At 47.3% G+C, this 27,785-nt stretch overlaps 1 protein-coding gene across 7 annotated transcripts in view; it reads left to right on the top strand.

Moving 5' to 3' along the window:
* LOC131408217 (ral guanine nucleotide dissociation stimulator-like) overlaps positions 1–27,785 on the top strand; it is a 270,220-nt gene that overhangs the window by 223,613 nt on the left and 18,822 nt on the right. The window contains exons 4-10 of one of the 7 annotated variants that reach the window (XR_009220706.1): positions 12,365–12,580; positions 12,955–13,057; positions 13,990–14,114; positions 15,394–15,465; positions 16,550–16,731; positions 17,273–17,363; positions 17,702–18,004. Coding sequence is in view for 5 of the 7 variants with exons in the window: in XM_058544752.1 (XP_058400735.1) it covers positions 12,365–12,580; positions 12,955–13,057; positions 13,990–14,114; positions 15,394–15,465; positions 16,550–16,783 (750 nt within the window). In the remaining 2 variants the exon portion in view is untranslated. The other 6 variants (XM_058544753.1, XR_009220705.1, XM_058544752.1 and 3 more) reach the window with 6 other exon arrangements.

Here is a 27,785-nt window from a genome sequence, read left to right as displayed (position 1 = left end):
GTTGTTTGATCCTTTTTTTGAGTTTAGATAGTTTTGTTACAATGTGTCTTGGAGAAGAATGTTTTAGTTTGAAATTTTAGGGTGACTGATCGGCTTCAGGACCTTGGATGTCTACATCTCTCCCCAGATTTGGGAAGGTGTCAGCTGCTACTTTTTTAAGTCAACTTTCTTTTCCTTTCTCCCTGTCTTCTCCTCTGGTACTTTAATAATGCTTATCTATTTCTTTTCAAGGTATCCCATAATTCACACTGCCTTTCCCCAATCTTATCTGTTCCTTTTTTTTCTTTTTGCTCCTTTGACTCGATGATTTCAGATGACACATCTTCTAGTGCACTAATTATTTCTTGTACATGGTTGAATCTGATTTAGAAGGTCTCTATTGAATTCTTCAGTTCAGTCATTGTGTTCTTCAACTCTAGGATTTCTGTTTATTTTTCCTTAACGATTTCTGTTTCTATGTTGAACTTCTCACTTGTTCATGCACTATTTCCTTATTTTATTTAGTAGTCTATCTTTGTTTCCTTAGAGTTTTATGAATTTCTCAAAGAGCATTGTTCTGAAGTCTTTGTCACATAGTTCCTATATCTCCATTTCTTTGTCGGTCATTGGAGTTTTATTCTTTTTCTTTGGTGGTGTCGTGGATCTTTGATTATTCATGATCCTTGTGATCTTCCATTGGTGTCTGCAAATTTGAGGAAGTAGGCATTTCTTCCACTTATTACAGACTGGCTTTAGTAAACCAAAGCCTTCACATTCAGCCCATCTAGGGGTCCTGGGTAGGCCATCTGGTGGTGTCCAGGGGCAGGCTTGTTGCTGGAGTCCTTGAGCAGCCTGGTACTGGGGTGAGTGGAAAGCTTGGGTCCATGGTATTGTGTCTGGCCCTGGGCACAGCTGGGACCCTGAGTTCACGAGTAACCCCACTGGACCCTGGTTTGGCAGGTCCTCATTGAGAGCCTGTGACCACAGGAGTCATCCAGGGCCATGAGAGTTGGCCAGAGCTGGGATGATCTGAGAGTCTTGGCTCACGGGAGCCTGCCAGAAGCCTGTGCCATGAGAGACAGTTTGTGCTGGTGTGGGCCAGAAGTCTGGATTCCTGGTAGCCTGGGGCCACAGGAGCTACCTGAGATTGCAGGAGCCAGCAGGCGCTGGGTCAAGATGGAAGACTGGGTTCATGGGAACCTGCCAGTGCCTGGTGCCATGGGAGCTGCCTGGGGCCGCCTGAGTCAGCAAGCACCTGGGTGGGGCTGGGGGCTTGGTTCTGCAGAAGCCTGTCAGAAGCCTGGGTTCCATGAGAGCTGTCTATGGCTGCTGGAACTGGCAGGTGGTGTGCTAAGCCACGGGCCTGAGTTCCTAGTAGCCCCCGGGGAGCCTGGAGCCATGGAATCTACCTGGGGTAGATCTCTTAGAACTCAATTATAAAAAACAAAGAAGTTTGAAATGAAACTTCATTCAAAGAAATTTGAAATGAAACCATTTTCATTGGTTACCCAATGAAAATGGGTAACTAGCTGCAATGGACATGTCTCCAGGTGAAACACAGATGGCCAATAAGCACTAGATAGATGCTCAGTATCATAAATCATTAAGAAAATGCAAATTCAAAGCATAGTGTGATACTATTTCACACTCAAAATGAAGGCTATACTCCACATAATGGAAAGTAACAAGTGTTAGTAAAGATATGGAGAATGGGAAACCCACATACATTACTGGTGGGAAAGTAATTTGATGCATCCACTGCAGAAAACAGTTTGCCATTTTTAAAAATCTTAAACCTAGAATTACCATGGACCAGGAGAGTCACAAGGTTGGTATGTCCAAAAGACCATTGGGAAACATATGTTCAAAGAAAAACTTTTCATGGATATTCAAAGCAACATTATTCACAGTGGTCCAAAAGTGGAACAAACCCAAATTTCTATCCAGTTATGACTGCATAAACCAAATGTGCCCTATTCATAATATAGGACATTATGGAGCCATAAAAAGGAATAAGCTACTGCTACATGCTCGGCCATGGATGAACCTTGAAACATTGTGTGCTCACTGAAGTCGTCCACAAAGGCCACAGATAGCATGATGCCATTTGAATGAACTGTCCCAGAATAGGCAAATCAATAGGGAGAGAAAACAGATGAGTTGTTTTCATGGGCTTGGGTTAGGAGAAAATAGTGTGAATGAGTATGGGGTTTGTTTGGGGGTGTTGAAAATGTTCTGGAATTAGTTAGTGGTGATAACCACACGACATAATCATTGTACTAAATGGCACTGAACTGTATACTTTAAATGCTTACAACAGTGTATTCTGTGTTAAGTAGATTCTCCATAAAAATTTTGATTTTTTTAAATTAATCAGGGTATTGATTAATTTTAATTTAGTTAATTTAAAGTTGGTTGGGATAGTTAATAAGGGTAATTAATAGAGTTATTAGGGGATAGGGCACATTGTAGCCAAGAGAGTAAATATCCCGATGATGGCTATAGTAACAGATCCTAAAATTGTACAAGCAACAGTCTAAAATCCAGTCTGTTTCCATTGTCGCCAACTTGGAAAGACCAGCCATGAAAATAGGTCAGTGATCTCGGGGGCCTTGGGTATCTTTTAAAAGATTTAGGTAACATTACGCAATATTTTAACCTCTTGGGCCATCTGGTGGAGGTAGGTTTGAACTTGTGTGTTGATGTACATTCAGCAAGTGGTTCTAAGAAAGGCAAAAACCCCTCCTTCGTTGGTTGGTATAGACAATCTAGGGCCAGGCCATTCTCTAAAACCATTTAGGCAAGAGACTCATGAGACTGTTCCACAAGGGCTAGGGATAGGGTCTTATGGAGTTGTTGTCGATGTTGGGTTAAGGTTTTTGATACTTCTTGGTTGCCTCAGTTACCTGATTTTGCGTGGGTAGGGCCACCGCACCTGTGTCCAGTCCAGTCAGTCAGTCCTAGTAGAACTGAACACCCAGTCCTATAGGACTGACAGTGTCTCTATGGGTTGGTGGTAGCCAGTCAGGGCAGGAACCTCAGGGGACCTGCAACCTGAGGGAAGCAGGCTGAGATAGAAACAATGATGTATTGCAGAATATAGCTTGGAGAAATCTGCTCAGAGGGCTGGGGAAGAGAGAGCCTCACTGTGTGAGAGCCTTGTGATATCAGCCTACAGTAAAACCCAAAGTGGATGTTCCTGGTGTGGAAATATTCATTACGGCCTTTGGAAGTAAAACCAGTAATTTGCACCCATTCACTAGTTACCTATGCTATATGATTTCAGGGGTATGGTTAAAGTGTTTGTCGGCCAAGATCTGTTTGGGCCTGAGCACAAAATCACCAAGGTGGTCTCGAAGGCTACCCCAAATGACTCCTCAAGGAGCAGTTGGGGCAGAAAGTGGGTGGAGCATTTTGAAGGAAGCCTGGGGCAAAGATGTTGTGCGATTGAGTTGGGTAAAACTGAGTGTCTCCGCAGGGTAAGCCCTTCAGCTGGGGTACAATAGGTGATTGGAGGCCAAGTGACAGACCCTGCGGCTCCTGATTCCCAGTGCACGGGCAGGCCTCTCAGCCCATTGGACATAAATGGTGGGTGGTGTTTTGTGAAGCATCTTGATGCAGTGTGAAAGTATAGGCGACGTGTGGTGGGAGACGTCATGATAGTGTCGGGAGGAGCTGTGTGTGAGATTATGGTGTTGAAGGGGAAGGACTGGAGGCAGGTGCAGTGGGTGTGTGACCAACAATGGTCAGTGAAGGGACAGCCGGGGTGTAACTGGGGAAAGCAGGGACCAGCAGAAGTCATGTGTTTAAAACAAGACACCAGACCCAAATGGAGCCGCTTAGGCTATGCCTCACATAAACAAGTCGAGACTTAATTAGACTTTTGGCCCTCCCAGGAATAGAATCTTAAAGCAGTCAATCAGGAATCACCTCATGCGCAGCAGGTAGGTCATCTTCCTGATAGAACCCTGCCATCCTTTAAAGGAAAGTAACCTTGCAGTAACCAACCCGCTTTTTTATCTAGTGTAACTTCCTTGTTCTTGCTCCCCTTCTGCCTATAAAATCCTTCATTTTGTAGAACTCCTTGGAGGTCCTTTCTCTCTGCTAGACTGGATGCTGCTGATTCATGAACTGTTGAATAAAGCCAATAAGATGTTTAAAATTTACTGAATTTTATTTTGTTTTGTACCAGTTTGGTGGCAGCAGTGGGATCCAAAGGAGACGCCTGATGGCTTCGAGGATGAGAAACAGTCATTGGTACCAGCAAAACCTTTGAGTTCTCCATCTTTTTCACTGTTTCTGAGGGCTGTGGGTAAGTTTCTCTTGGATCTGAGATCCACTCTGTTTGCCTTGACCTCCTGATCTACCTGGCTTTCCAGTCCAGGGTCAGTGGGTCAGTCTAGACTGACAGGATGCTCTAAGAGAGCATCAGTCTTAGCACTTGGTTAGTCAGCAGTGCCAGGCAAAGGCTTAGTGGTTCAGCTTGAGCTGCCAGATGGTTCTGCCAGGAACCCGAGTCCCTGGCCCTTAGTTAGTCCACAGTCCCCGTTTGTTGGGGTCTGCTGGGTGAGTCTGCAGTCTCCATGTGTTAGGGTCTGCTGCTTCAGTCCGTGGTTCTTGCTAATGGAGAGGAGTGGAAGAAATGTGTGCTCCATGCACATCCAATCTTTGAAAACTTCCTGCGTGCATTTTACATGCATTTTGACCTCTGTTGACTGTTGATGGGGTTCTAAGGAAATGGTGAAGGCACAGTGAGGAGGAACTGTGGGTTTCTTCACGACTACCTCGAGGAGGGGGCCCCCCCCCACCTGAACAGCCATCCGACACTATTAGAAATGAAAGACATCCGATCACCGTGGATGGAACACTCCTTTTGTGACGGTGTCAACATTATCCAAAGAGATCAACAAATGCAGTGCAGTCCTTATCAAAAATCCCAAGGGCATTTTGTGCTGAAATAGAAAAAAACCCATCCTAAGATTCTTATGGAATCTCAAATAAGCCCAGATACCAAAAATAATCTTGAAAGGAGATACTAAGTTGGAGGACTGATTCTTCCTGATTGAAAACTTACTATAAATCTACAGTATCAAAACAGCATTGTCATGGCATAAAGACAGCCCTATTGAGCAATGGAAACAGAATTGAGAGCCCAGAAAATTAACCCTCACCCATGTGATCAAATGATGTTTGACAAGGGTGCCAAGATTATTCAATGGGGGAAAAGTCTTTTCAACAAGTTGTGCTGGAAATAGTGGATATCTACATGCAAAGGAATCAACTTGGACATTTACCTAACACTGTATACATAACTTGATTCCCAGTGAATCAAATACCTAAGTGTAAGAGCTAATGCTATAATACCCTTAGAAGAAAACATAAGGCAAAACTTGACAAGATAGGATTTGGTAATGATTTCATGGTTCTGACACCCAAGAGCAGCCAATAAAATAGGAAACATACATATGCTGGACTTCATGGATATTAAAAAGTTTTGTGCCTCAAAAGCCATTATCAACAGAGTAAAAGCACAACCCATAGGATGGGCGACCATATTTGCAAACCATGTATCTGACAAAGGCTTAATATCCAGAATAGTTAGAGAACTCCTAAATTCAACAACAAAAAACAAACAACTCAAATCAAAATTGAACAAAGTATATGAGTAGACATTTGCTCAAAGAAGATATGCAAATAACCAATAAGCATATGAAAAGATGCTCATCATCAGTAATCATTAGGGAAATGCAAATCAGATACACAGTGAGAGACCACCTCACATTCATTAGGATGGCATCTATCAAAAAGAAAAAAAAAGAAGAAGAAAAAGAATAGAACCACTGTTGGCCAAGATGTGGAGAAGTTGGAACCCTTGTGTATTGTGGTGGGAATATATAGTTGCTGTAGAAATCAGTATAACAATTCCTAAAAAAAAATTAAAATATAATTATATAGGACCCAGCAATTCCTATTCTGGGTGTATACCCCACCAAGGAGTTGAAAGCATGTTCTCAAAGACATATTTCAACACTCATGTTCATGGCATCATTATTCATAATAGCTAAAACATGGAAGCCACACAAGTATTGTAATCAAGGAAGGGCTTACAGCCCAATGCACCCATTAGCCAAACAGGATACCCGCTCTTGTAGAAGGGGAAAAAGCTTTATTACGAGGTTGGCCAGCAAAGAGACGAAGGTTAAATCTTTCTCCCCAAGGGGCTGTTGGAAAAGGGCTTGAAAAGGGCAAAGGAGCGGGTGCAGTAAGTTTGGGAGCAGTCCTAGGCATTTTGTGCAAGCACAGATTTTCATGTTCTGTCACACATCCCACGTTCAAAAGATGGTGTCCTTAACATGATTGGCAGGGGAGTTCTTGGTCCCCCAGTTCATCCTCCAGTCACTTATGCAGTTGCAGTTTGAGTCTTGCAAGCCGTCTTGTTGTTCTCATTGGTTCAAAGTAGTTGAAACTTGCTTAAGGAAGAGAAAATGGGAGTTTCTGAAAAGCAACTCTCGGCCCAAGATTAAATCCTTAGTAAATATCATATGGGATATGGCTTAAAAAAGTAGTCTCCAGGGTACTGTTGAGAAAAATCTGGCTGGGGCCCCCATTTTATTTTGGGGCTTGGTTGTGGGCCTTGCTATGGTATCTGTCCAGGGATGTATGGATGAGCAAAATGTGCTATATACATACAATGGTATATTATTCATCCTTGAAAAATGAAGGAAAGTCTAATATACGGCACACCATGGATGAACCTTCAAGATATTACTCTAATGAAATAAGCTAGTCACAAAAATACAACCTTGTGTGATTTCCCTTCTAGAGCTTCCTGAAATCACCAGATTCAGAGAGACAGAAGTAGAATGGTGTTTGCCAGTGGGTGGGAGGAGGGGGAATGGGGGATTATTCATGAATGGGTATAGAGTTTCAGTTTTTGTAAAATGAGAAGTGTTCTGAAGATGGATCGTGGTGATGGATTGCACAGCAATATTAATGTCTTCAATACACTTCAATACACATTAAAACATACTTAATGTATCTATGGGGCCTGATGACTTGTCCTGGCCGAGCACATGCTTGTGCTGTTGCACATCTTACCCCTCACTGTGCAGTTGGGAAACTGGCCTAGAAAGAGGCAGGTACTGTCCCAGACCACAGGAGGTCGTCAGAGTCCTGAAGACTAGAGAGAGCTCCAGCTTACTTGGCCAAGGCTCCACCTCTTCCCTCAGGTTTCCTTTGGCAATGAGTGGCTTTAAGATCCTAGAGGATTGCTGCGCACCCTTTTCCATATGGGGTCATTTTCCTCTCCTCATCATCACACCTGCACAGGCACACTCCGTCACACTTGACTTCTCATATGGAGAACACTGAGGTGCAGTCAAGAAAGAGCGGACACCGGGGGATGTGACAAGAGGCAGGAGGGAGAGAGGTTGGAGGCAGCTCTCCCACGGGGCGAGTAGCATCCGTTCTCCTAGATTCGTGCACAGGGGCCCAGAGATGGGAAGAGGAATCCCTAAGGTTCCTAGGTGTCTACCTGTTCAGATCCATCCCTGGACCAGCCTGGGGATCACAGGACTGGGGTCCTGCAGTCCACCTCTGTGGGCACCCCAAAACTGTGATGAGCCCATCCTCCCTTTGTGTAGGCATTGGGAACAGGAGAGAAGATCTCAGTGAGGGTCCTCCTGTATAAAGTGGAGTGCATCCAGCGAGTGACTCCAAGTGTTCCATGCACTCACTACATGTCTGTTGGACTAGGTTCTCTGTTGATGACCTACTGTGCTCTGAAACCTGAGAAAATGGATTTCCAGCCCCTGGAGATCCTTTAGAACTGACGAGGCTAGGGGCTTGGGTGGATGAGAACTGAGGATAAGGAAGAAGATGCCAGAGCACTGGACACCAAGTCCAGAGTCCAGGGAGAAGACTAATCCCTTGTTGGACCCTTGCGGTCCTCATCTGGAAGTAGGGGAAATCATTGTCATGGCTGCAGTTAGGATGCCCTTAGGAGTGAGAGAGACACCTGGTGGGGAAAAGCAAGAGAGGTGCACGGTAGGCTCCCGAGATTCCTCCCACTCCCTCGAAGCTGACAGGACCTGCTGCTTTACCCCTGGGACCCTGGAGAGCATCTGCCTTGAGGACACCTGAAGAAAGATTCCTTTCTGTTTGGAGTTCCGGCCGTGGGCAGCAGTGCTAGTTCTGGCCACGAGGGGGCGGGCAGCCTCTTGTGTCAGTGGTGGCCAGTGAGTTTTTGCTTTTATTTTTTTTCAGGTTGTATTGGAGGTATACTTGATATACAGCACTAAGTTAACATTGCTGTGTGGTATATTTGAAACTTGCTAAGAGAGTAGATCCTAAAAAGTCTCATCATCAGGAAACAATCTTTTTTTCTGTTTGGGGATTGATGTTAACTAAACTTATTTTGGTAACCATTACATAATATATATATATATCAAGTCATTCTGCTGTAATCCTGGAATTTACTTGGTGTCCACTGAACTATTCTTGAGCTCCTGGAGCAGCGAAGAGTCAACCAGAGGTCTTTCTGGCTGTCCCCCTGCCTCAGAAACAACTTGTACCTCCTATTACTAGTGTTCATCTCCACAATGAAAGTTGGTCAAAAGCAGGGGGCGGGGTGCAAGATCTACCCATATACTCATTCAGCAGCTGTGTCCTGAGCACTCACCCTGTGCCAGGTGCCCTGGTGGCTGAAGTGCAGGATGAAAATGACCAAGTGGTCCCTGCCTGCCGGGGAGCTCACAGTCTAGAGGGGAAATGGACAAAAGCAAAGACATGAGAAAGAAAAGAGCAAGTGCTGTAGAGAAACACTCAGGGGGGCTGTGAGGGAGGGCTGGGCGTCACTGGGTAGGAGGGGTCTGAAAGACCTCTCTAGGGTGACATTTTCTGGGACCGGAATGACAAGAGGGAGTCAGCCTTGCACAAGTCTGGGAGCAGTGTGTCAGGGAGATGGCACCAGTGGTCCTGAGTCTCACAGGCAGAAGTGAGTTTGGCCAGAGGAGGTTAGGAAAGGTGGCCAATGCAACTGGAGGGAGGCTGGGAGAAGAGAACAGGAGCTAGGGTGGAAGGTAGGGCCAGGGCCTGGTAGGCTGTGTTCGTTACCTTTCCCTCTCTGACTTCATTGCCCCTAACCTTGCATTTCAAAACAACAAATGTTGACAATCTCACAATTTGTGTGGGTCAGCAATCAGGCATGTTTTAGCTGGGTGCCTCTGTCTCAGTGAGTTTAACAGATTGGGGCTGTGGCCTCAACTGAGGCTCGACTAGGAGAGGACTGGCCCACAAGTTCACTCTCAGCCTTCAGAATTCATTTTGTATTGAGAGCCTGAGTTCCTTTCTGTCTGTTGGCCCAGGCACTCCCTTGCTTCTCTCTTCAATGTGCCTCCACATTGGGCAGCCCCAATACACCGGTATTTGATTCCTCACTTCCAGGATTTGACAGAGTGAGAGAGAGAGAGATGGCACATGAGAGAGGGAGTAAGAGGAAGTGAGAGACATTTTTAGTTAAAATTTAGACAAGACATCCCATCACTTTGGCTCTTATTATGTTCAGAAGCCAGTTACTAACCTCTTTGTGGTTCCACGGGGAAGTGGTATAACATGGGTGGGGCTTACTGGGTACCACTGTGGAGGCTGCCCACCTCATAGGCCAAGATGAGGCACTTCGGTCTCATTCTCCATAAAACAGGAAACAATTGAATGGTTTTATGCCACAGATGGCAATATCTGAATTTCCATTAGTTGCAACCCCCCTCATGGTGTTGACCTGAAAATGAGGCCAAGTTGGAAGTGACTGTCCCAATATCACATTCTTGGAGCCCAGGCCTGTTTTGAGTGGTGTTCTGTACTACATCCCACCCCTCCTTGTTATTCTTCCATCTCTAAGTTTGTGCCTTAGGGTACATGTGACACCAGCCCACAGGGGTAATAGATATTATCTCATATACACCGGGGTGATGTCCCTAGGAAGTAGATTCTAGCTTGATTCCCATGGTGCAGGTTTAGAGACTGGGGAGGACCTGAGAGGCACAGGGACTATCCCAGGATGAAGAAATAGTAAGGAAAAGGAGGTCTGCATTCATCTCTGTCTCCTCAAAAACTAGGTCCCTAGTTAGGTTTCCAGGGGACCTGTGGGTAGGGCTATGTGGTCTCATTGTGTACAAGTTCAAGAGATGACGTGGGGTCATAGACCTCAACAGATCTTAGAACTCTGGTAACCAGGCACCCACATTGCCCCATCCACCTCACTTGATTGGAGACAGTCAACAGGCAAAGATGTTTTTGTTGTTGTTTCCCAACTTTTGGAGGATCTGGGCTCAAAAAATCCCAGAAAGAGAATCTTTTTGGTAGTTGGCGATGTTGGCTCAGCCTTAATTCTTGACGCCTCTGGGCATCTGGCAGGAGGCTGTGAAAGGTAACACGGGGCAGCCCAGGGGAGGCTAGTGCAGGCCAGGGCACAGCTGTGATCCCACCTGATCAGCCCCCACACCCCTTGCCCCTCTTTGTGTGTGTGTGTGTGTGTGCATGTGTCTGTGAGGAGGAGAGAAGGCAGGACATAAGGGGCGGGTCATTCCTGAGCAGGTGCTGGTTGTTAGGTGTCGGAAACCTAACAGCTAGGTCATGTTCATACTTCAGGCCATGCCTGGCAGCATGAGAAGGTGAGCACCTCTACTCATATTGTTACCGAGCACTAGAGGATTCATCTCCTTCCCTCCTGACCAGAGTGTCTTTGCAGAGATGCCCCTCTGTGCCTGAAACTGAGGAACAGATATTCTCTTGGTGGTTGGCCCCAGTGGCAGTGTGCAGGCAGCCCCTGATTTCTTCTGGCCCAGTTCCCAGGCAGTCTTTGCAGAACTCCACTCATTAGGTTGTCGAGTAACTGCCCAATGGTTTCAACTCCACAAACTCACTAGACAAGGGGCAGGTACATGAGGCCACCCCACACTTTCCAGTGCTGCTCTGAGATGAGAGCAGGAGCAGAGGGTCTCCACACTCAGGAGCTTGAGATGATGAGGTTGGACTAGAACTAGGGAGGGACCAGACTCAGGCTGTCCCTTTTTGAAGCTAAAGGGGATGTACATGAATGTCACCTTGCCTGGCTAGGAGATGAGCTGCCGTGACCCTCTTACCCTTGTCCGGTGTGAGCTTCTGGAGGCCACTGAGGCAGAGCCAGATGGTAAGGGGGACTGCAGGCTGGGTATTCTGGAAGGGAGTGGGATCTTTCTTGTGTTTAGAAGGTCACATGGAAAGTCAGCTATGTGGGTGAATCTTTGTTTTTATCCCACCACAGCGTCAGCTGCTGAGCTCCAGCCAGCGGCAGAAGAAGAGCAGTGGGCAGTGGTGGAGGTAGAGCTGGCTCCAGCTCCGTTGACACCACCCCCTCTAGCACTGGAGCCAGTGTCCCCTCCACCAGCAGTGTTGGGAGGTGGAGCAAGGGCCAACATGGGCTCCAGCAGGAGTAGGAGCTGCTTAGCTAGAGTCACCTGGACCATCATTTCTAGTGAGAAGTCCATCTCCACCTGTGGCTCTTAAGGAGCGTGAGAAGCTTAATCTCATGGCCTTCCCTCCTAAGCTGGGGTGGAGCAGTTTACCATGATGGATGCGGTGAGCAGCTGGGCTTTCAGGGTGGTGTGGGGCAGGCCTTCCCTCTGCTATCGTTGCCCCAGACCTGATCCAGACTCCTATGATCTGGGCCCAAATCCAGGCTCCACCCTTTACCAATCATAAGACCTGGGCAACTTTCTGAACACCCAAGCCTTTGCTGTCCACCTGCAGACCGTGGAGGTGGACATTAAGAGGACCTGTTGCACAGAGTGACTGTGCCAACTCCATGAGGTAGAAGAGATGGAAAGCTGGGTGGGCCCTGGCCCATCTGTGCAGGGAAGGGCTCACTGTGTACAGCCTGGACCCTGGTGGCCCAACCGTCTGCTCAGGAGTCTCAACAGCCTCAGGACTTATTTGACGCCTGATGTGTACTCCACTACAAGGGAGACAGACAAGGCCTGTGGGTGTAGCTGCCACGCGGGGATGTGCATCAGAATGTGGAGTGGGACCAGAGGGGGGATCAGGGTATTGGAAGATGCCCCCTTGGGATGAGCCTAGTTGAGCCACCATCTGGAGCTTGGAGTTAGCCAGCACGGGCTGGGTTCAAATGCCCCTCTCCCTTCCCTGCCAGTATTGGGTCCTGGGTCATCCTGTGCTGGGTGTCCTCAGTGGACAGAGAAGAAAAGCCAGGGACTCTCACAAGGCTCAGGCCACATCCTGAGCTTTCTGAGCTCCAGCTCTAAACTGTGACTCCTGTGTGGGACTTTGGGGGCTGTAGGCACAGACCTGGGGTGTGGCAGGGCTCGGTGACACTCCCCCTGTTCTCCAGGAGCTCTTCCAGAAGGTGGTGTCCTCTCCGTGTCTGGGCTCCACCTGGGGCAAGAGGAACAAGCCCGGCAATGAGCACCAGACACCCAACGTCCAGGCCACCGTCGACCACGTCAGAAGGGTGGCCAGCTTCGTCATCATCCCCTGCCTCGGGGACCCGAGCAAGACAGCCCAGGACAGGGTGAGGGTGGTGGAGCGCTGGATCCAGGTGGCCCAGGTGTGCTGTGGGAGGCCCAGTGGAGCCCCTCTCTGAAGCCTTGGGAACTGCCTCTCCACATTTATCAGCTCCCAGGATTGCAGTGTGTGGTCTAAGCCCCTGCACAGTCCCTAGGACCTTCCTGCCAGGGGCCCGCTGACTTTAACTCCAGGTCCCAGTGAGAGGATGCTCACTTCCTACCTGGCTCCTTCCCTGGGTTGAGCTAAAATCCTGCTCCCTGTGAGTGTTACTCTTTGGGTCCTAAATGTGCCCTTCTGGGACTCCCTGAGCATCTGTCTCATCCAGGAGGGGAGATTTAAATAGAAGGGTACTGAAGCTAGAGCAAGCTGGGCTACAGTGCCCCACCTCACAGCTCATTCTCTTCCCTTCCCCAGGAGTTCGAGATCCTGAAGAACTTCTTCTCGTCCTGCACTGTCAACTCTGCTCTGCAGAAAACCTTCACAAGCCACCTGAAGAACACACGGGGGAAGTTTCCCGGTGGGTAGGCCTCTCTCCATAGGAGGACCAGGGTGGATGGGGGATCTCTTGTATGTCTGCCATTGGCCCCTCAGTCAGCTGGGAACTCCTGGGAGGCAGCAAATGCTGGGGACAGGGCCTGGGCCTCGGCAGGGGGTCTCTAAACCTTCCGGGGTCCTTAATGCACCAGTTCTGCTTTAGGACTCGGCTTCCCTAAGTGTCAGGTACTAAGTTGAGCCAAATTGGAGATTTTCAAGTGTTTATAGCAACAGAACCCCATGCCCAGTTGAAACTCAAAGCAGTCAAAACAGAGCTGTTCTGTAGAACTGGGGAGTGGAGACCCCAGTGACCAACAGGAGAGCCCCCTCCCAGTACCATGAGACCTTAGCGCTCAGAGGAGCCCAGTGAGAACACTCCTTCAGGCAGTTTGAATCTCTTGGGTTTGCAAAGAAAAGGGATTTGCATTCAGACCCCTCACATTATTCCTAAATTTATCCCTCGTTCTTTCCCCTCCCCTGAGAGAGAGCTCTGAAAATCTTAAGGAACTCAATAGTCAAGACAAGTCCTTGAGCAGAGAACTGATGATCCAGGTAGAGTGGAGGCTGGGGGTCTGGAAAGAGAGGAGGGGTGCGGAGGAGGGATGCTGGGCAGGCTGTGGTTTTGATAGTTTCTCCCTTGAACTTTCTCTGAAACATTCCCGTCTATCTCATCCAGATTAACAAGCAGAGGGATCTGTTCTGCCCATGGGCAGGTGGGGTGCCATTTGTGGGCGGGAGGCCCTGGTCATGGGACACAATGGTGTTGGCTGGGCTGTTCCAGGAGGAGTTGCCGAGCTGGCGCCATCAACAGGTCTCTGGCTTCCATGTATGTCCATCCTGCTGGATGTAGCTTCTTCCAGGCTGTTGGGTGGTTGGGGTGGGTTTAGCCCTCAGCCTAAACCTATCCTCAGGAAGCCAGGACCCTGCTGCTCCTTCTATCTTCACCACATCTCCAAGGGGCTGCATCCTGCCTGCCCCAGGGATGTGCGTGGCAGAGGATTCCCATGGCCCAGGTGGAAAAACAGGCTGCTCATCCTCAGGTGAGAGATGTGTGTGCATTCTGGGACTCCCCACTGGACCCCTAGAGCAGTCACTTCACTTGAATCAACCACAGGAGTCTAACCTGAGTGCCTGGTTGGCAATGACATATGCCCCCAGTGGCTTATGAGAAGCGTCTAGGCAACTGATGGATTCTTAGTGGATCCTGCTGAAAGGACCTTAGGAGCTTCATGTAAACGGGGAATCAAAATGTCCTGTCATCCCCTTCTCTGTTGATCAGAGGTGGCACCTTGGAGGTCCAGTTCTTGAGTGGATAAAGAAAGAGTTCAGGGGCCGTCCCTGTGGCGCAAGCGGTTAAGTGCGCGCACTCCGCTGCGGCGGCTCAGGGTTCGCCAGTTCGGATCCCGGGTGCGCACCGACGCACCGCTTGTCGACCTATGATGTGGCAACGTCCCATATAAAGTGGAGGAAGATGGGCATGGATGTTAGCCCAGGGCCAGTCTTCCTCAGCAAAAAAAGAGGAGGATTGGCAGATGTTAGCATAAGGCTGATCTCCTCACAAAAAAAAAAAAAAGGATTCAGTGCAGGGGAATGTCCTGAGGCGTTCCTTGGGGAGGAGAAGGCTTTGGCTTGGCCTCTGGCCCAGCCTGGGGCCCAGACACTCCACGGGACTGGGGCAGGCAGGAGCCACTCAACCAGACTCCCAAGACACCCCGTCCTCTCCATCCATGACTCAGCCCAGGACCAAGCTTTGAGAGCTCAGGGGACAGGACTCTTGTCAGTGGTGGGTCTGGGGGTTAGGCAAGGATGTTGGAACAGGGCCTCTGGCTGAGAGGGGCAAGCGGCCTCTCTTCTGTGGGCCCCTGAGCAACACACTGCCTATGTTTGGGTCTCTGTCTCCTCATCAGGGAAATGGAGGGATGGTGATTGTGTGGTGCAGGCCTCACAGGGTGGTGTTGAGGTAAGAGGGAGGAAAGGAATGTGGGAGCTTTCTGCCTACTCCACCTGGAGGGGTGAGGGCCAGAACAATGATGACAGTCTTGTGACACTGAGTCCTCATGAGAACCTGTGTGGTAGCCGGAGTTCTCACACTTTCCAGATGAGGAAACAGGCTCAAGGAGGCCAGGCCACAAGCCCAAGCTCACACCCAGAGTGAGAGTTGGAGCTGGGCTTGTTCTGGAATCACAAGACCTTGGAGGATGGAATGACATTGGTACCAGTTGACTCAAGTCAGATGTCCAGTGTCGGAGGCCAGTGGTGCTGGAGAGAAATGGGGTGAGGGGAGTATGTCCTCACTGACACTGTCCTCGACCCTGGCAGGAGGGGCCCTCCACGTTTGCTCCCCCAGAGAGCAACCCCCAGAGAGTGCAGGAGAAGCAGCAGCAGCGGCAGGTTAGTGTGACTGTGGGGGAGGGGCTCTGTGCTCCCAGCTGGAGGCCTGAAATCAAAAGATGAGGGCCCTTCATCTTGGTGCCACAGTGTCTGAATCCCCCAGTAGAAGTGACCAAGAGGAGGGCCTGGAAGAGCTGGTGCAGGATGAGTGTGTTTTGGGGAGGGCAAGGGACTGCACACCCTGTGATTTGCCAGAAGCCGGCCCTGGGAGGTGAGGAGGAGGAGTGTGGTGTTCTTGGGGTGTGAAGGGAGTAGGAATTGACGGGAGGCTGCTGAGGGTCCTAGGCTGCTCCTCGTGGGAACCCTGGGGTGGGCCAGGTGGCTGAGGGTGGGGACTTTTCAGGAGAGGGTCTACATGGGGTCGACTTGAGAGCAAAGGTTCATCCCACCCACACCCCGATGTCACAAGGTGTTGTTCCCTATCTTGGAACTCTGCTCAGTGACCTGCTGATGCTGCACCTGGTGATGGGTGACTATTTTGAGGTGGGTGCACCTGAGGTCTAGGCAGGAAGGACCAGGATTCTGAGCCTTGGGATGCGGGAGCCCCCGAACTGAGCTCTGAGTTCTCAGCACTTGGCACATCTCCTCTCATGAAAGCCTTGCAGCCACCGCTGGCAGCTGGGGCATCAGGCCTATTTTAGCGATGAGTGAACAGAGTTTCTGCCAGAGAAACCCATTCCAGTTACCCAGGCTGGGGAAGCTCAGAGTTGCCTGATGGCAGAGCTGCGTGAGGTTTTATCTGAGCTGGACTCAGCCTGCAACTCCCATGTTGCCCATGAAGGGAGAAAGAAGTCGGGCCCCCCCAAGTCAGGAAGCACATAAGTGCCTGAGCAGTCCCCTCTGCCTGAAGCCTCAGCCTCCAAGTCTGTCATCAGAGAGAGTTGTGCTGCCAGGTCCCTCAGTTACACCCCCATGTCCTCCTCCTCTGGAGCCCAGAGCCAAGCCTAGGTCCAAGTCCTGTTTTCTCTGCATGCCTGGCCCCCTCTGGGGATCTGGCAGTAGTGCAACATGAGAAGGGGTGGGCATAGGGAGCTAGTCAGGCTAGGGGTCTTTGTCTGATGTACTCTGGTTGTCTACCTTCCAGGGGAATGGGATCAACCTTGAGAAGAGGACTGAGGAGCAGCTGTGGCACTCCCTGCAGGGGAGAGGAAGGAGGTGGAAATCAGAGACCTTCTGGGCAGAACAGTCCTTGGCTTCACCCGCTGTATCTTACATTGAGTGGAAGAGTTTGATACCAGAGAAGTGGGAGACCCATCCAATTGGCGGGTGGGTTGAGGGGAGGATGGCATCAAGGAAATCTTCCTGGAGGAGGGGCTGATTATTCCCATTCTGAGAACTGGTAGATCCTGGATGGAACTGGAGTGAAGGATGGTTTCCAGGACTGGTCCCCTGCCCCACTCCTCACCTCCAACAAGACCCCTGCAGCATCCCCCACCCAGGCCCTGTCTGCATCCTCTCCTTCCCTCTGGTCCCAGGAATACCGAGTCATGAGGGAGATCCTGCTGCTCCAGGAGGCTGCAAAGAATTACAAGCTAGAGCCCGAGGGAGCGATTTGGGGCCTCGTTCCAGGACATGGAGTTGCTCAACGAGAATGAGAGGTGAGGCCGGGCAGGAGTTGGGTGAGGGCAGGGGTGGACTCTCCCTGTTGGCCAGTCCAGAGAGCCTGTCTCCATGGTGCCCCACTCATCCCCCGGCCTGATTACATGGTGATCTCTGGGACACCCAGACTCCAGCTGCTGGGCAGGCAGTGGGGGGACCCCTGAGGTGTGGTTCCTGGTAGGCTCACAGGTGCCTCTCTGTCCTGTAGCTACACCTTGTCCTGCCAGCCAGAGCGCTAGACCTAGTTGGCCTGCAGAGTACGCAAGGCCAAGAAGAACCGGCCATCATCAAGGTCAGGGGTGAGTGAGTGTCTGGGCCGGGGTGACTGACTCCTAGGGGTTCAGTAAGGCTTTGGGCTAAGCGTGGCCTTGGGGAGTCGGATAGCTGGCACTGGGATCCCAGCTCCACTATTGACCAGTCCTGTGACTGGGGTGACTCTCTTCAGCTTCCTGAGACTCCGTTTCCCCCTCTGTGAAATAGGTAATACTAAATGATCGCTCACGTGGCAGGGACAAATGGGGTACTGGTGGCTGACAGCACTGAGCACAGGGTCTGGAGCACCCAGTGCAGTGGGGACATGGTGGGGGGCCATGATTCTGAGGGAGGCCACGCAAGATAACCCGACTCTTCTACTCAGCCCCCAGGCCCCAACCCCGAACCCCATACCAGTGGCCGATCACAGCCCCATCCTCAGCAGCGGGGACACAGCTGGGATGCTTGCGATGCACAGGGTCAGCTCCTCCCATTTGATGGGAAGGGGAGCATTGTAAGCTGATTCCTGGGGTCCCCTGAAGCCCAAGAGAGAAGGGATGACCCCATCCCAGCTCCCTGACATCTCTACCTCAGCACCTACTCACCCATTGGGGAGAGACAGTGGTTATTTGTTGTAAATAATAAATGACATATTTGAATATTATATTAAAGTCCTGTTCCCTTTACAGCTTGGGAGTTGTGGTGTGGTTCTGTCGCTTTCTGTAGGCATGTGAGTGAGACACAGAATCTCACATTTCTCCTTGAATCAAGAACTCTTCTGGGCCGGCCCCGTGGCTTAGTGGTTAAGTGCGCACGCTCCGCTGCTGCCGGCCTGGGTTCGGATCCCGGGCGCACACCGATGCACCGCTTCTCCGGCCATGCTGAGGCCACGTCCCACATACAGCAACTAGAAGGATATGCAACTATGACATACAACTATCTACTGGGGCTTTGGGGGAAAAAAATAAATAAATAAAATTATAAAAAAAAAAAAGAACTCTTCTGAGTCATCAACTTATTGTATGTTGGAGAAGGGAGAAAGGCCAGCCCCCTTTTTGGCTAGTGACATCACTCCCAATTCCCCCTAACTCCGAGAACAAGTTCATTTCAGTATCATTCAGCCGCTCCAGGGGCGGACACGGTCCCCGGCCCGTTCTCCTGGGATTTAAAGGTTAATGGTACTTTCACAGGCAAAGCAACAACCACTGAAATGTGGATGTCTTTAAAACAGCACTACCCAGGACCAGGTCGTGCCATAGGCAGGGGGTGCCTTTCTACATTCTGGAGGAAGAAGGAATGTTTTCTGCTTCTCCTGTTGAGGTTTCTTTTGACCAAATTTTAGGAACTTGTAGTTTTCTAGTTCAATCTCTGGGATTGCATCAGCTGTAAGTGGGGAAAACAATGTAAAAAGATCAAAACATGCATGTGGAGAGGACAAGGCCCGCAAAGGTGATTTGCAAATGGACTAAAGGCAGACAGGACTTTCCCTCCTGATACCCCTCTAGTGCCTCCATGTTCACCACTGACCTAGAATTGAATCCTGCTGGGGTCCATGTCCAGGACTGTGAAATCTGTTTCCTGCTGTTTTGTATCCAATGGGAAAGATCTGTGACGCAGCTTTAAGTCTACCACTGGGCCTCATTTCATAAACACGACCGACCGCTCTCTGTGAACCAGGATTTCCAGCACAACTGCCTTCCTTATGCCATTCACTTTAGGGCAGAAATTCCCTAGAAGGCTCCCAGCCTCCTCCCTGGCTTGGGCTGATGGATCCCGGGTGAGCTCTGCTTTACCAGGATAAGGGACCATAATCTTGACCAGTGAGTGACCCCACACTGTCCCTTGCTGTCCAGGTGACATCTGAGGCCGTGTCATTCTGAGGTCCATGGTCTTAGACAGTCCTCCAGTTTACATACTCAGTGTTGATGTTGCCAACTTGTCCAAATGGGGCAATTTGGCCCGAACCATTAAAGTGTGTCACCCTTGGGTGGTTGTGTTTTTTTCCCCTGTCTTGCGCTGTGGTTACATTACAACCACCTGATGGGTTGTGAACCCTGTTTGGAGCTTTGAAAGATGAGGCATGACAGGGGTGTGGGGTGGTCCAGCAGGAAATGCCACGGAACAGATGATCCATGGTCGTGCATGAACACAGCTTTAGCAATTAAAATACTGAAATGCTTCCCATCTGGTGGTGAATAGACACTGCTCTGACCTCACACCGAGAACCCACACCGTGACCAGGAGCTTTCAAGGGGTTACCAAGTGGCATTTTGAACCTCATCCCTTGGAAACACCCTGTAAGACAAGAGCCAGATGAATCGCTTGGCACTTGTGAGTTATCGCCTCCTTTCTGATGGCTGCAAGTGTCACCCAGACACACAGGCTGGACTCTGCCAGGGAAGCCTTCTCAGGACAGGCAGAAGCTGAGGATGAATCCTGGTTCCCGGCATCCCAGGCCCTTCCTGACAGGGCACAGCCACCCAGGAAAGTGGTTTGGTAATGGAAAGACTATGAAGGCAATACTTCCCCTCCAAAGAGAAAGAGAAGTACCAATAGTGAAAGCTTGATTCCTCAAATAGTCAATTAAATCTCAACAAGCAGTGAGTTCTTGTCAGATTACTGATGCCGAAAAATGGTCTCTTGATAATAGCATAATCCCCCAGCTGCCATGTCCATCTTCATGAATCAAATTTCCAACACATATGGATCTAAAAAACTGAGGGAAATCTGGTATTTCCTTAGATGCAACTCTGAAGTAGCATGCAAGAAGGAACACAAAAATGGAGACCTAGAAGTAAATATCTAATTTGAGAACATAGACATCGAAGTGCTTTGGAAATAATATTTTGGAATCTATTGGAATATTACACAAAAAGAATAATCCACTTTAAGTAGGTTTTACTGTGACTGTATGGGGAAAAACTGAATCATCCTGTGACGTTGATAACTCGCTGCTGACTTGAAAGTACAAATAAATAAAGTACATAGTAAAGGAAAATGAGAGAACAGCATGAAAAAGGAAGATCTTTCTCTCCTCACCTGCAACTCAACCTCTCACCTCAGAAAGAAACCACTGTCTATATTTTCTATTTCACGCAGCAGAGTTTAATAAAAGAAACGTATTGTTATATTTCAAAGTTTCAAGAGCTCAAAGCACAAAAACATTTGGGATGCTGCCAAGAGACCTCACTGAGGTGCCTGCTCCATTTCATCTGCTGTCAAGACGGCCTTCTTGGCCCCTCACTTTCTCTGCCTCACTAGCAAGTCTGTCCGCCATCAGTGCTATCACTAGTCTCTCTCCTGTGCTCTTCACTGCCCTTTCCTCCTTCCTGATACCTTCCTCAGTCGCCAGAAATTGTTGGCAGTGGAGCTGTGGAATGCCCAGATCAGCTCCTGGAATCATCCCTGCCAAATCTGAAGACCGGCAGGAGTGGGCATGGGACCTGGAGTGCAGACCACCTGCGAGCACACCTGGCAGGGATTCACCTGTGTGACTAGGTGCTAGGTTTTGCAACCCTTTGGCAAGCTTGAAAGGAGTTACCAGTTGTCCTGCATTGCTGCAGGCCTGGAGTCCTTGCAGTCTCTCTGGCCAGCAGACCTGGTGGGGCTGGTCCAAGGTGTCCTCCCAGAGACCCTTCATTGCCAGGATGGGATGGAATTCTAGTACCCAGCCTCTTGAATATGTCACTGGACATCCTTATAGGGATGGAGATGTTTAAACCAGGCTTTGGTTTGGACTGGATCCCACAGTTATGCTGCTTCCTCTGTGAAGACGTGGCTATCATCCTTCTTTTCCTCTTACCCTACAAAAGTAAATCATGAAATTGAGACAAATGATAAAGGAAGCCTGCCTTTTTAGGACAATTATCCTGGCTGTTTTGTACTTCCACCCTCCCTCTATCCTCTGGGGATAGATCTGACCTGTGTCCCGGGATGTCATCAGGCAGATTTGCATCAAGAACAGAAAGCTCATGGTCAAAACTCAAGGCTACTCCAGATCATTTCTCCTCCCCCATCCTGTTAACACCCCCTCCTTGTTTGAGTGTGTTTCTATTCTTTTCTTGTCCTTGTCACTCTCAACCTCATAAGTCCTGGCACTCTCTCTCAGGACAGTCGGTCCCCAGTCCTTTACTAAATCCCAAATCCTACCATTTCTGTGTTTTCTGATTACTCATTTGCTTAATCCATTGACCAGTTGGTGTTCATAGAAGTTAAATCAATAGTGATATTATCAACCACCCCCTGTTAACGACTTACTCCCATATCCCAGATGTTCACATAATCCAAATGGTTATGTTCAAAAGTAAATAATTCAGAAAACATATTCACCCACCACAAATTCCTGATCTCTAATATTTTTATTCAAACACTCATACAGTAGATACCTGTGCCTCATGATCAGAAGTAGTGCCAGATCACCGATCCTCACCTTAATTTCCTCCTACACCTATCAATCCTGGATTCCATGGACTATGATCTCAATAATTTCCTTGGAATAATAAAAAATTCCTTACCACTCATTTATGTTGTAAACCTCCAAACCCAGAAGATCCCAATTATCTGCCATGCCGCAGCTACTGCTGGTCTTATAACAAGCTGAAGAAAAAGCATGAAACATGATCTTTTGGTACCACTGTAAATACAAAACCATCTGTATCAACTGGGAAGCATCCATAATGCCTGGAAATCTTGTTCTCTTTTTTCGTGTTGGCTCAATAACAAGACGATAAATCAATTTAAAAAATGGGCAAAGGACCAGAGTAGACTTTTCCTAATGAAGACATACAAGTGGCCAACAGGTGTATGAAAAGGTGTTCAGCATCACTAATCATCAGGGAATGCAAATCAAAACCACAATGAGCTATCACTTCACACCTGTTAAGACTGCGATTATCAAAAAAACTAAAGATGGCAAATGTTTTTGAGAATGTGGAGAAAAGGAACCCTTGTGGGAATGTAAACTAGTAAAACCATTATGGAAAACAGTATGGAGCTTACTCCAAAAATGAAAACTAGCATATGATCCAGCAATCCCACTTCTGGTATATGCCCACAGGATTGAACTCAGGGTCTCAAAGAAATACCTGCACTCTAATGTTCATTGTAGCTAATTCACGATAGCCAAGATATGGAAGTAACCTAAATGTCACTGACGGATGAATGGATAAAGAAATGGAATATTAGTCAACCTTGAAAAAAGAAGGAGTTCCTGCCATTTTTGACAACATGGATGGACCTAGAAGACGTTATGCTAAGTGAAATAAGGCAGACAGACAAAGGCAAATACTCATTTATATGTGGAATCTTAAATAGTCAAACTTATACAAGCAGAGGTTAGAATGGTGGTTGCCAGGGGTTAAGGGGATGGAGAAATGGGGAGCTGATGATCAAAGGATACAGAGTTTCAGTAATCAAGATAAATAAGTTCTGGAGATCTAGGATATGGCATAGTGCTTACAGCTAACAAGACTGTATTGCGTACATCACATTTGCTAATAGTGTAGATACTAAGAGTTCTTACTACACAATAATAGTAATAAAGGAGGTGAGAGAAAACTTTGGGAGGTGATGGATATGTTTGTGGCCTTGATGGTGGTGACAGTCTCAAGGGTGTATACTTATGTCCAAATTCATCAAGTTGTATATGGAAAAGTATGACATCATCATTGATTCTTCTGCACCTTGAAGTACGCCGTGTCCTCATCACAAGAGAAAAAAATTTGTAACTATGTATGGGGACATATGTTAACTGGACTTATTGTGGTGATCATTTCAACATTTATACAAACACTGAATCATTGTGTTGTACCGCTGAAACTAATTTAATGTTGTATGTTAACTTTACCTCAATAAAAAAAAAAAACAACAGAAAAAACCATTTTAATATTGTAAATGAGTTCAGTGAATCCCTGAAACTGCCTCATTCCCATATGAGAGTTACAGGAAGCAGAGAGGATGAAGTAAGATGGAAGAAAGTTGTACAAAACACTATTCAAATCAAAATCATTTAAGTTGATATCAACTCCTTGTGGCAAAGTTCTGTGAGCACCGATCTTCTTTCACATTTTTCCTGGAAAAGCATACCTTCAGATCCAACCCATAATAGTTTCCTCATTTGCTCTAATAAGAAAATTTTAACTTAATAAATAAAACCAAAAGCAACCCTTATGTATGAATAAAGTTAGTGAACTTTACAGAGAAAAAAGCATATTTGGACAATCTCAATAAAGGTAACAGAAGAACGGAATGATGATGAAGTCTCATTCAAGCTTACCTTTGAAAGCCACTGAAACCAGGTTATCTTTTCAAGAATGTGTGTAGAGCTGACAACCTTGGAAGATAGAAATAGTGGCCTCCTCTGGAGCAAAAGGCAGGCTTGCTTACTCCCCAGTATAATAAAAATAACACCCTTCCCCAAACCAAAGGTCAGCAGATTTCCTGCCTCTTATTGAAGATTTGAGTTCCTTAAGCTCTGAGTTCTTGCAACCCTCTGCATGTCTCCTGACCCACTGTGTATCATCCTGCAGGAAGTGGGATTTAGTGAACCAGTGCAAATGTTGATACTCTGGCCACTGCCATTGCTGTGTCATTAAGTCTTGTGTCTCTGACCCATGGGTCTCGTATCTTTTGCCAGCATCTGTAAGACCATGGTAGCTAACTTATTCGTTTGCAGGTAAGGTAAAATATCAGACCATTGACAGTTCCAGACAAGCCCTTAAAGTAGCTAGTAGTCTTAGGAACAGAGAGCTATCCAGAACAATATGCATGGATGGTCTTCATTGAAGACTTCATACAACCAAAACTTTAATAAGTCTCTCTGACCTCTTTTATTTCTACCTCAATTAGAAGGAGAGGCACCAAGCTTTATAGACCTAGGGCTTGTGCAAGCCACCTGGAGACCTAGTGACCAGAAACTTCCCATGGGGAGCAAAGACAGATGGGCATATTTCCAAAATGGACCCATATGCCTCCCGATCATCCAAAAGACAGTACATTATCTTAATTTATGATGATTTGATTCATTAAAATCTTGTGATGGGCCAAAGATACACTTCTAAGAGGAATGAGGCACATGGCAGTTGTAAGCAGATTAACACATTTGGTGAATATCAAACTCTGAATTAACTTTAGTGTTCTAATCAATCAAAAGGTACAACAAATTTAATTAGGTAGATTAAATGATATTTAATGGTATGCCTGATTATTACTCTGCAATAATGAACAAGCAGCTCATGTAAATAACTATAATTGGTCTTTAAAATATGATAGTCAGGACTGTTTGAGATAAGCTGGAGAGAAGGAAGGGGAGAAATAGATAAAAGCTAGCTGCTCTGACACCACTCTCAAGACCCCTGGATCTACATGTAACCCAGGAGATCTAGGCAGATGGCTGTGTGCCTAGATCCTCCTGCACTGTGGTTCTCAGGGATGTCACAGGGCTGAAGCAGCTTCCTGAATCTTGTTTACACGTCCACGTGTACAATACCCTTGACCATGGGGATGAACCACCATTCATTCATACCTTACACCCCTCTAATTAAAAATTAGATTTCAGAATCATTGTACCATTACATGATAATTTATTCCTCAAACTTGTAGGATGGCGAGCTAAAAGAAAATCAAATTTCAATGGCTTCTTTTCTTTGAAGGACCAAGATGTTCTTTCACACTTAGAATCTGGCTTAGAGGATAAATCCATAAAGTCAATGGAAACAACTTAAGAAATGGACAGAGGGATACTTCATTCATGTATACACAGTAATCACAGAGACTTGAGGATATCAAAGGAAATTCTTTATTAAGAACCAAAGTTATGGATTCCTATCTTGGGTTCATTACTTTGAATTTTTGACCCAAATCATATACATTTATTGGACCATGTTCAATTCTATGATCTTTAGAAGATGCAGCCTACAGCTGAAGAGAAACAGATACAACACCAATATCTTACCCTCTCTGAAGCACAACTGAGAGCCCCTGGAGTCAGATGTTTTCTAGACAAGAAAAAGTCATTCTTCCTCTGAACAGAGAGAGTAGTGGCTATTCAAACATTCAAATTTAAATTGTTAACGTGACTTGTTAGATTGTGATGGAGCAAGCCTCATACCTTCTAAGTTTCATGATTTTTCTCCAGAATACTGAGATGGATGACCTTAAAGTCCAGTTTCCCCATAAATGTCTTTATTCAGTGATAAAATTAAATTCCCTATAAAATAATTCCCATAGGGCTGGCTCCGTGGCTTAGTGGTTAAGTGTTCTGCTACTGGTGGCCCGGGTTCAGATCCGGCATGCACTAACACGTCGCTTCTCCGGCCATGCTGAAGCCACATCCCACATACAGCAACTAGAAGGATGTGCATCTATGACGTACAACTATTTACTGGGGCTTTGGGGGAAAAAAAGGAGAAGGATTGGCAACAGATGTTAACTCAGAGCCAGTCTTTCTCAGCAAAAAGAGGAGGATTGGCATGGATGTTACCTCAGGGCTGATCTTCCTCACACACAAAAAATAATAATAATAATAACAATAATAATTCCCATAAAATTGTTAAAAATATATCATAGTCTCTGACCAAGAGGAAACAAGGAAAATTGAGCAGTTGAATAGCAGTGTAATAAACTCCATGCAAGGATCTTACTGTAGCATTATGTATAATAGTGAAACTGGACATAATCCCATCTCTATCAAAGAAGAGATAAACAGATCATGGTATTCCTGTTCTTTGGAGTACCTCTAAAACTTCTAAAAAACTAAGTTAGAGTGGCGAGCACTGATAAGGAGAGACATCTATGATATATGGTTTGGGAAACAACAAATTGCAAAATGATGTAGTTATGTCATTTATGTTAAAAAAACTTTATGTGTATTTATAAATTCATAGGAAATGCCCAGAAGAATAAGCTGCAAACTCTTAACAATAGTTCCTTCTGAGTAGGGGAGTGAGTTTGCAGGGAAAGGGATGGATGGGGGAGGTTTCACTTTGCTCTACACAGATCTGGGTAATTTCACTTTTTTTACAGTATGTAACTCTTTCATAATTAGAAAAATGAGTAATGTGACCGTTTGGTGCAGGGCAACAACATTATGTTCCCCAGTCTCTGTACTGTATGTTACTGCACAGCACGGACTGTAAGAGAAAGCCCAGAGAAGCAATGAAGACAAAGAAGACATGACACCTGCAAAAAGTCAGTGGAGTATTTCTACATAACAAACCTTCCAGGTGAGTGATGGTCAGTATCTTCCACTGCTCCAGCTCTCCCAAGAAACCTAGAACCTCCCCAGGGTAAGCTGGAGGACCATGCCCGACTAATCCACTCCCTGCATGGGGCCGGTTTGTGCAGGGTGACTGCCATCAAGCAGAAAATGGACTCAGGATGGGGCGTGTGCCTTTGGAGAGGCTGGCAGAGAGGCACAAAGTGGAACACCAGCTAAGTGCACACACCTGAGAGGCGGAGTTCCAGGTGGAGACTCAAAATGTACCAAGAAACTGTGTGAAGTGAAGGAAGCTACTCAACCTCTCTGAGCCTCAGTGTCCCCCCCCTGTAAAATGGGGATCACAGGCCTACTTCACAGAGCTGTTGGGGAAGATACATAAAAGTGTCTGTTAGAATCAGTGTCACATTATTAACAAAGTCGTCTCTGACTTCAGAAAATCGATGAAAAGAATAATGTTGATGACCAAAGATGAGATGCCCAGCTTCGTAAGCAGCCCCAGCAGCATGAGAATGAGAGGAGCTCCGACTAAGCAGGGTTCTTCACAGCTCCACTGGAGAGGATAAACATGGGCTACACCAGGATAAGGGGCTGTTGTACAGTGACTTGTGTAGTGAGAGTGGGTCCCTAAAGACACTGTGAAATAGAGTTACACACAGTGGCTCCTAGGAAACAACTACAAAGCAATCAACACAGCGGATAGGCGTGGGAATGGGGCAAGCAGAGGAGGGTCAGAGCGACAAAATCTGATGGAAGACACTGAACCACGATGAGTTCCCAGCTCTGTCAACAGCTGCTGTGGTTGCGCCAGGAGATCAAACGCCTGAGACTGCTATTGTGGGGACTGCTGGGAGCACAGTTGTCACTGCGGCCATACCCCTACAGCAGTGCATCAGAGCACACACACTCTGAGACTTTCCTCTCCATTAATCCTTGTTTTAAGATGATGAATATTCTCATGTTACAATGTCTCCTTCCAACACTTGTGGACCAGTGTCATCAGAACCCCCTGAAGAGGGCACAGGCCAGAGTAGGATGGAACACTGGGGGCTGGGGGAGCGGCGCTGCACCTGACTACACGGACTATCACCTGGGCCTATTGAACACGAGAGAAGAACCCGAGGATGTGGTCTAACAAGACTTCCCTATCTTACCACATTCAGAGACACTACACACTCTCATTCTTTCTTTACAAAACTGTTAAAGAATTCATGTGTCATTAATTCATAAAGAGGCAAATTCTTGACAAAGTGAC

This window comes from Diceros bicornis, chromosome 7 (assembly GCF_020826845.1).
Source record: "Diceros bicornis minor isolate mBicDic1 chromosome 7, mDicBic1.mat.cur, whole genome shotgun sequence".
NCBI lineage: Eukaryota > Metazoa > Chordata > Mammalia > Perissodactyla > Rhinocerotidae > Diceros > Diceros bicornis.
The sequence above is the reverse complement of the archived record's forward strand: the minus strand, read 5'-3'. Positions and strand labels throughout refer to the sequence as shown.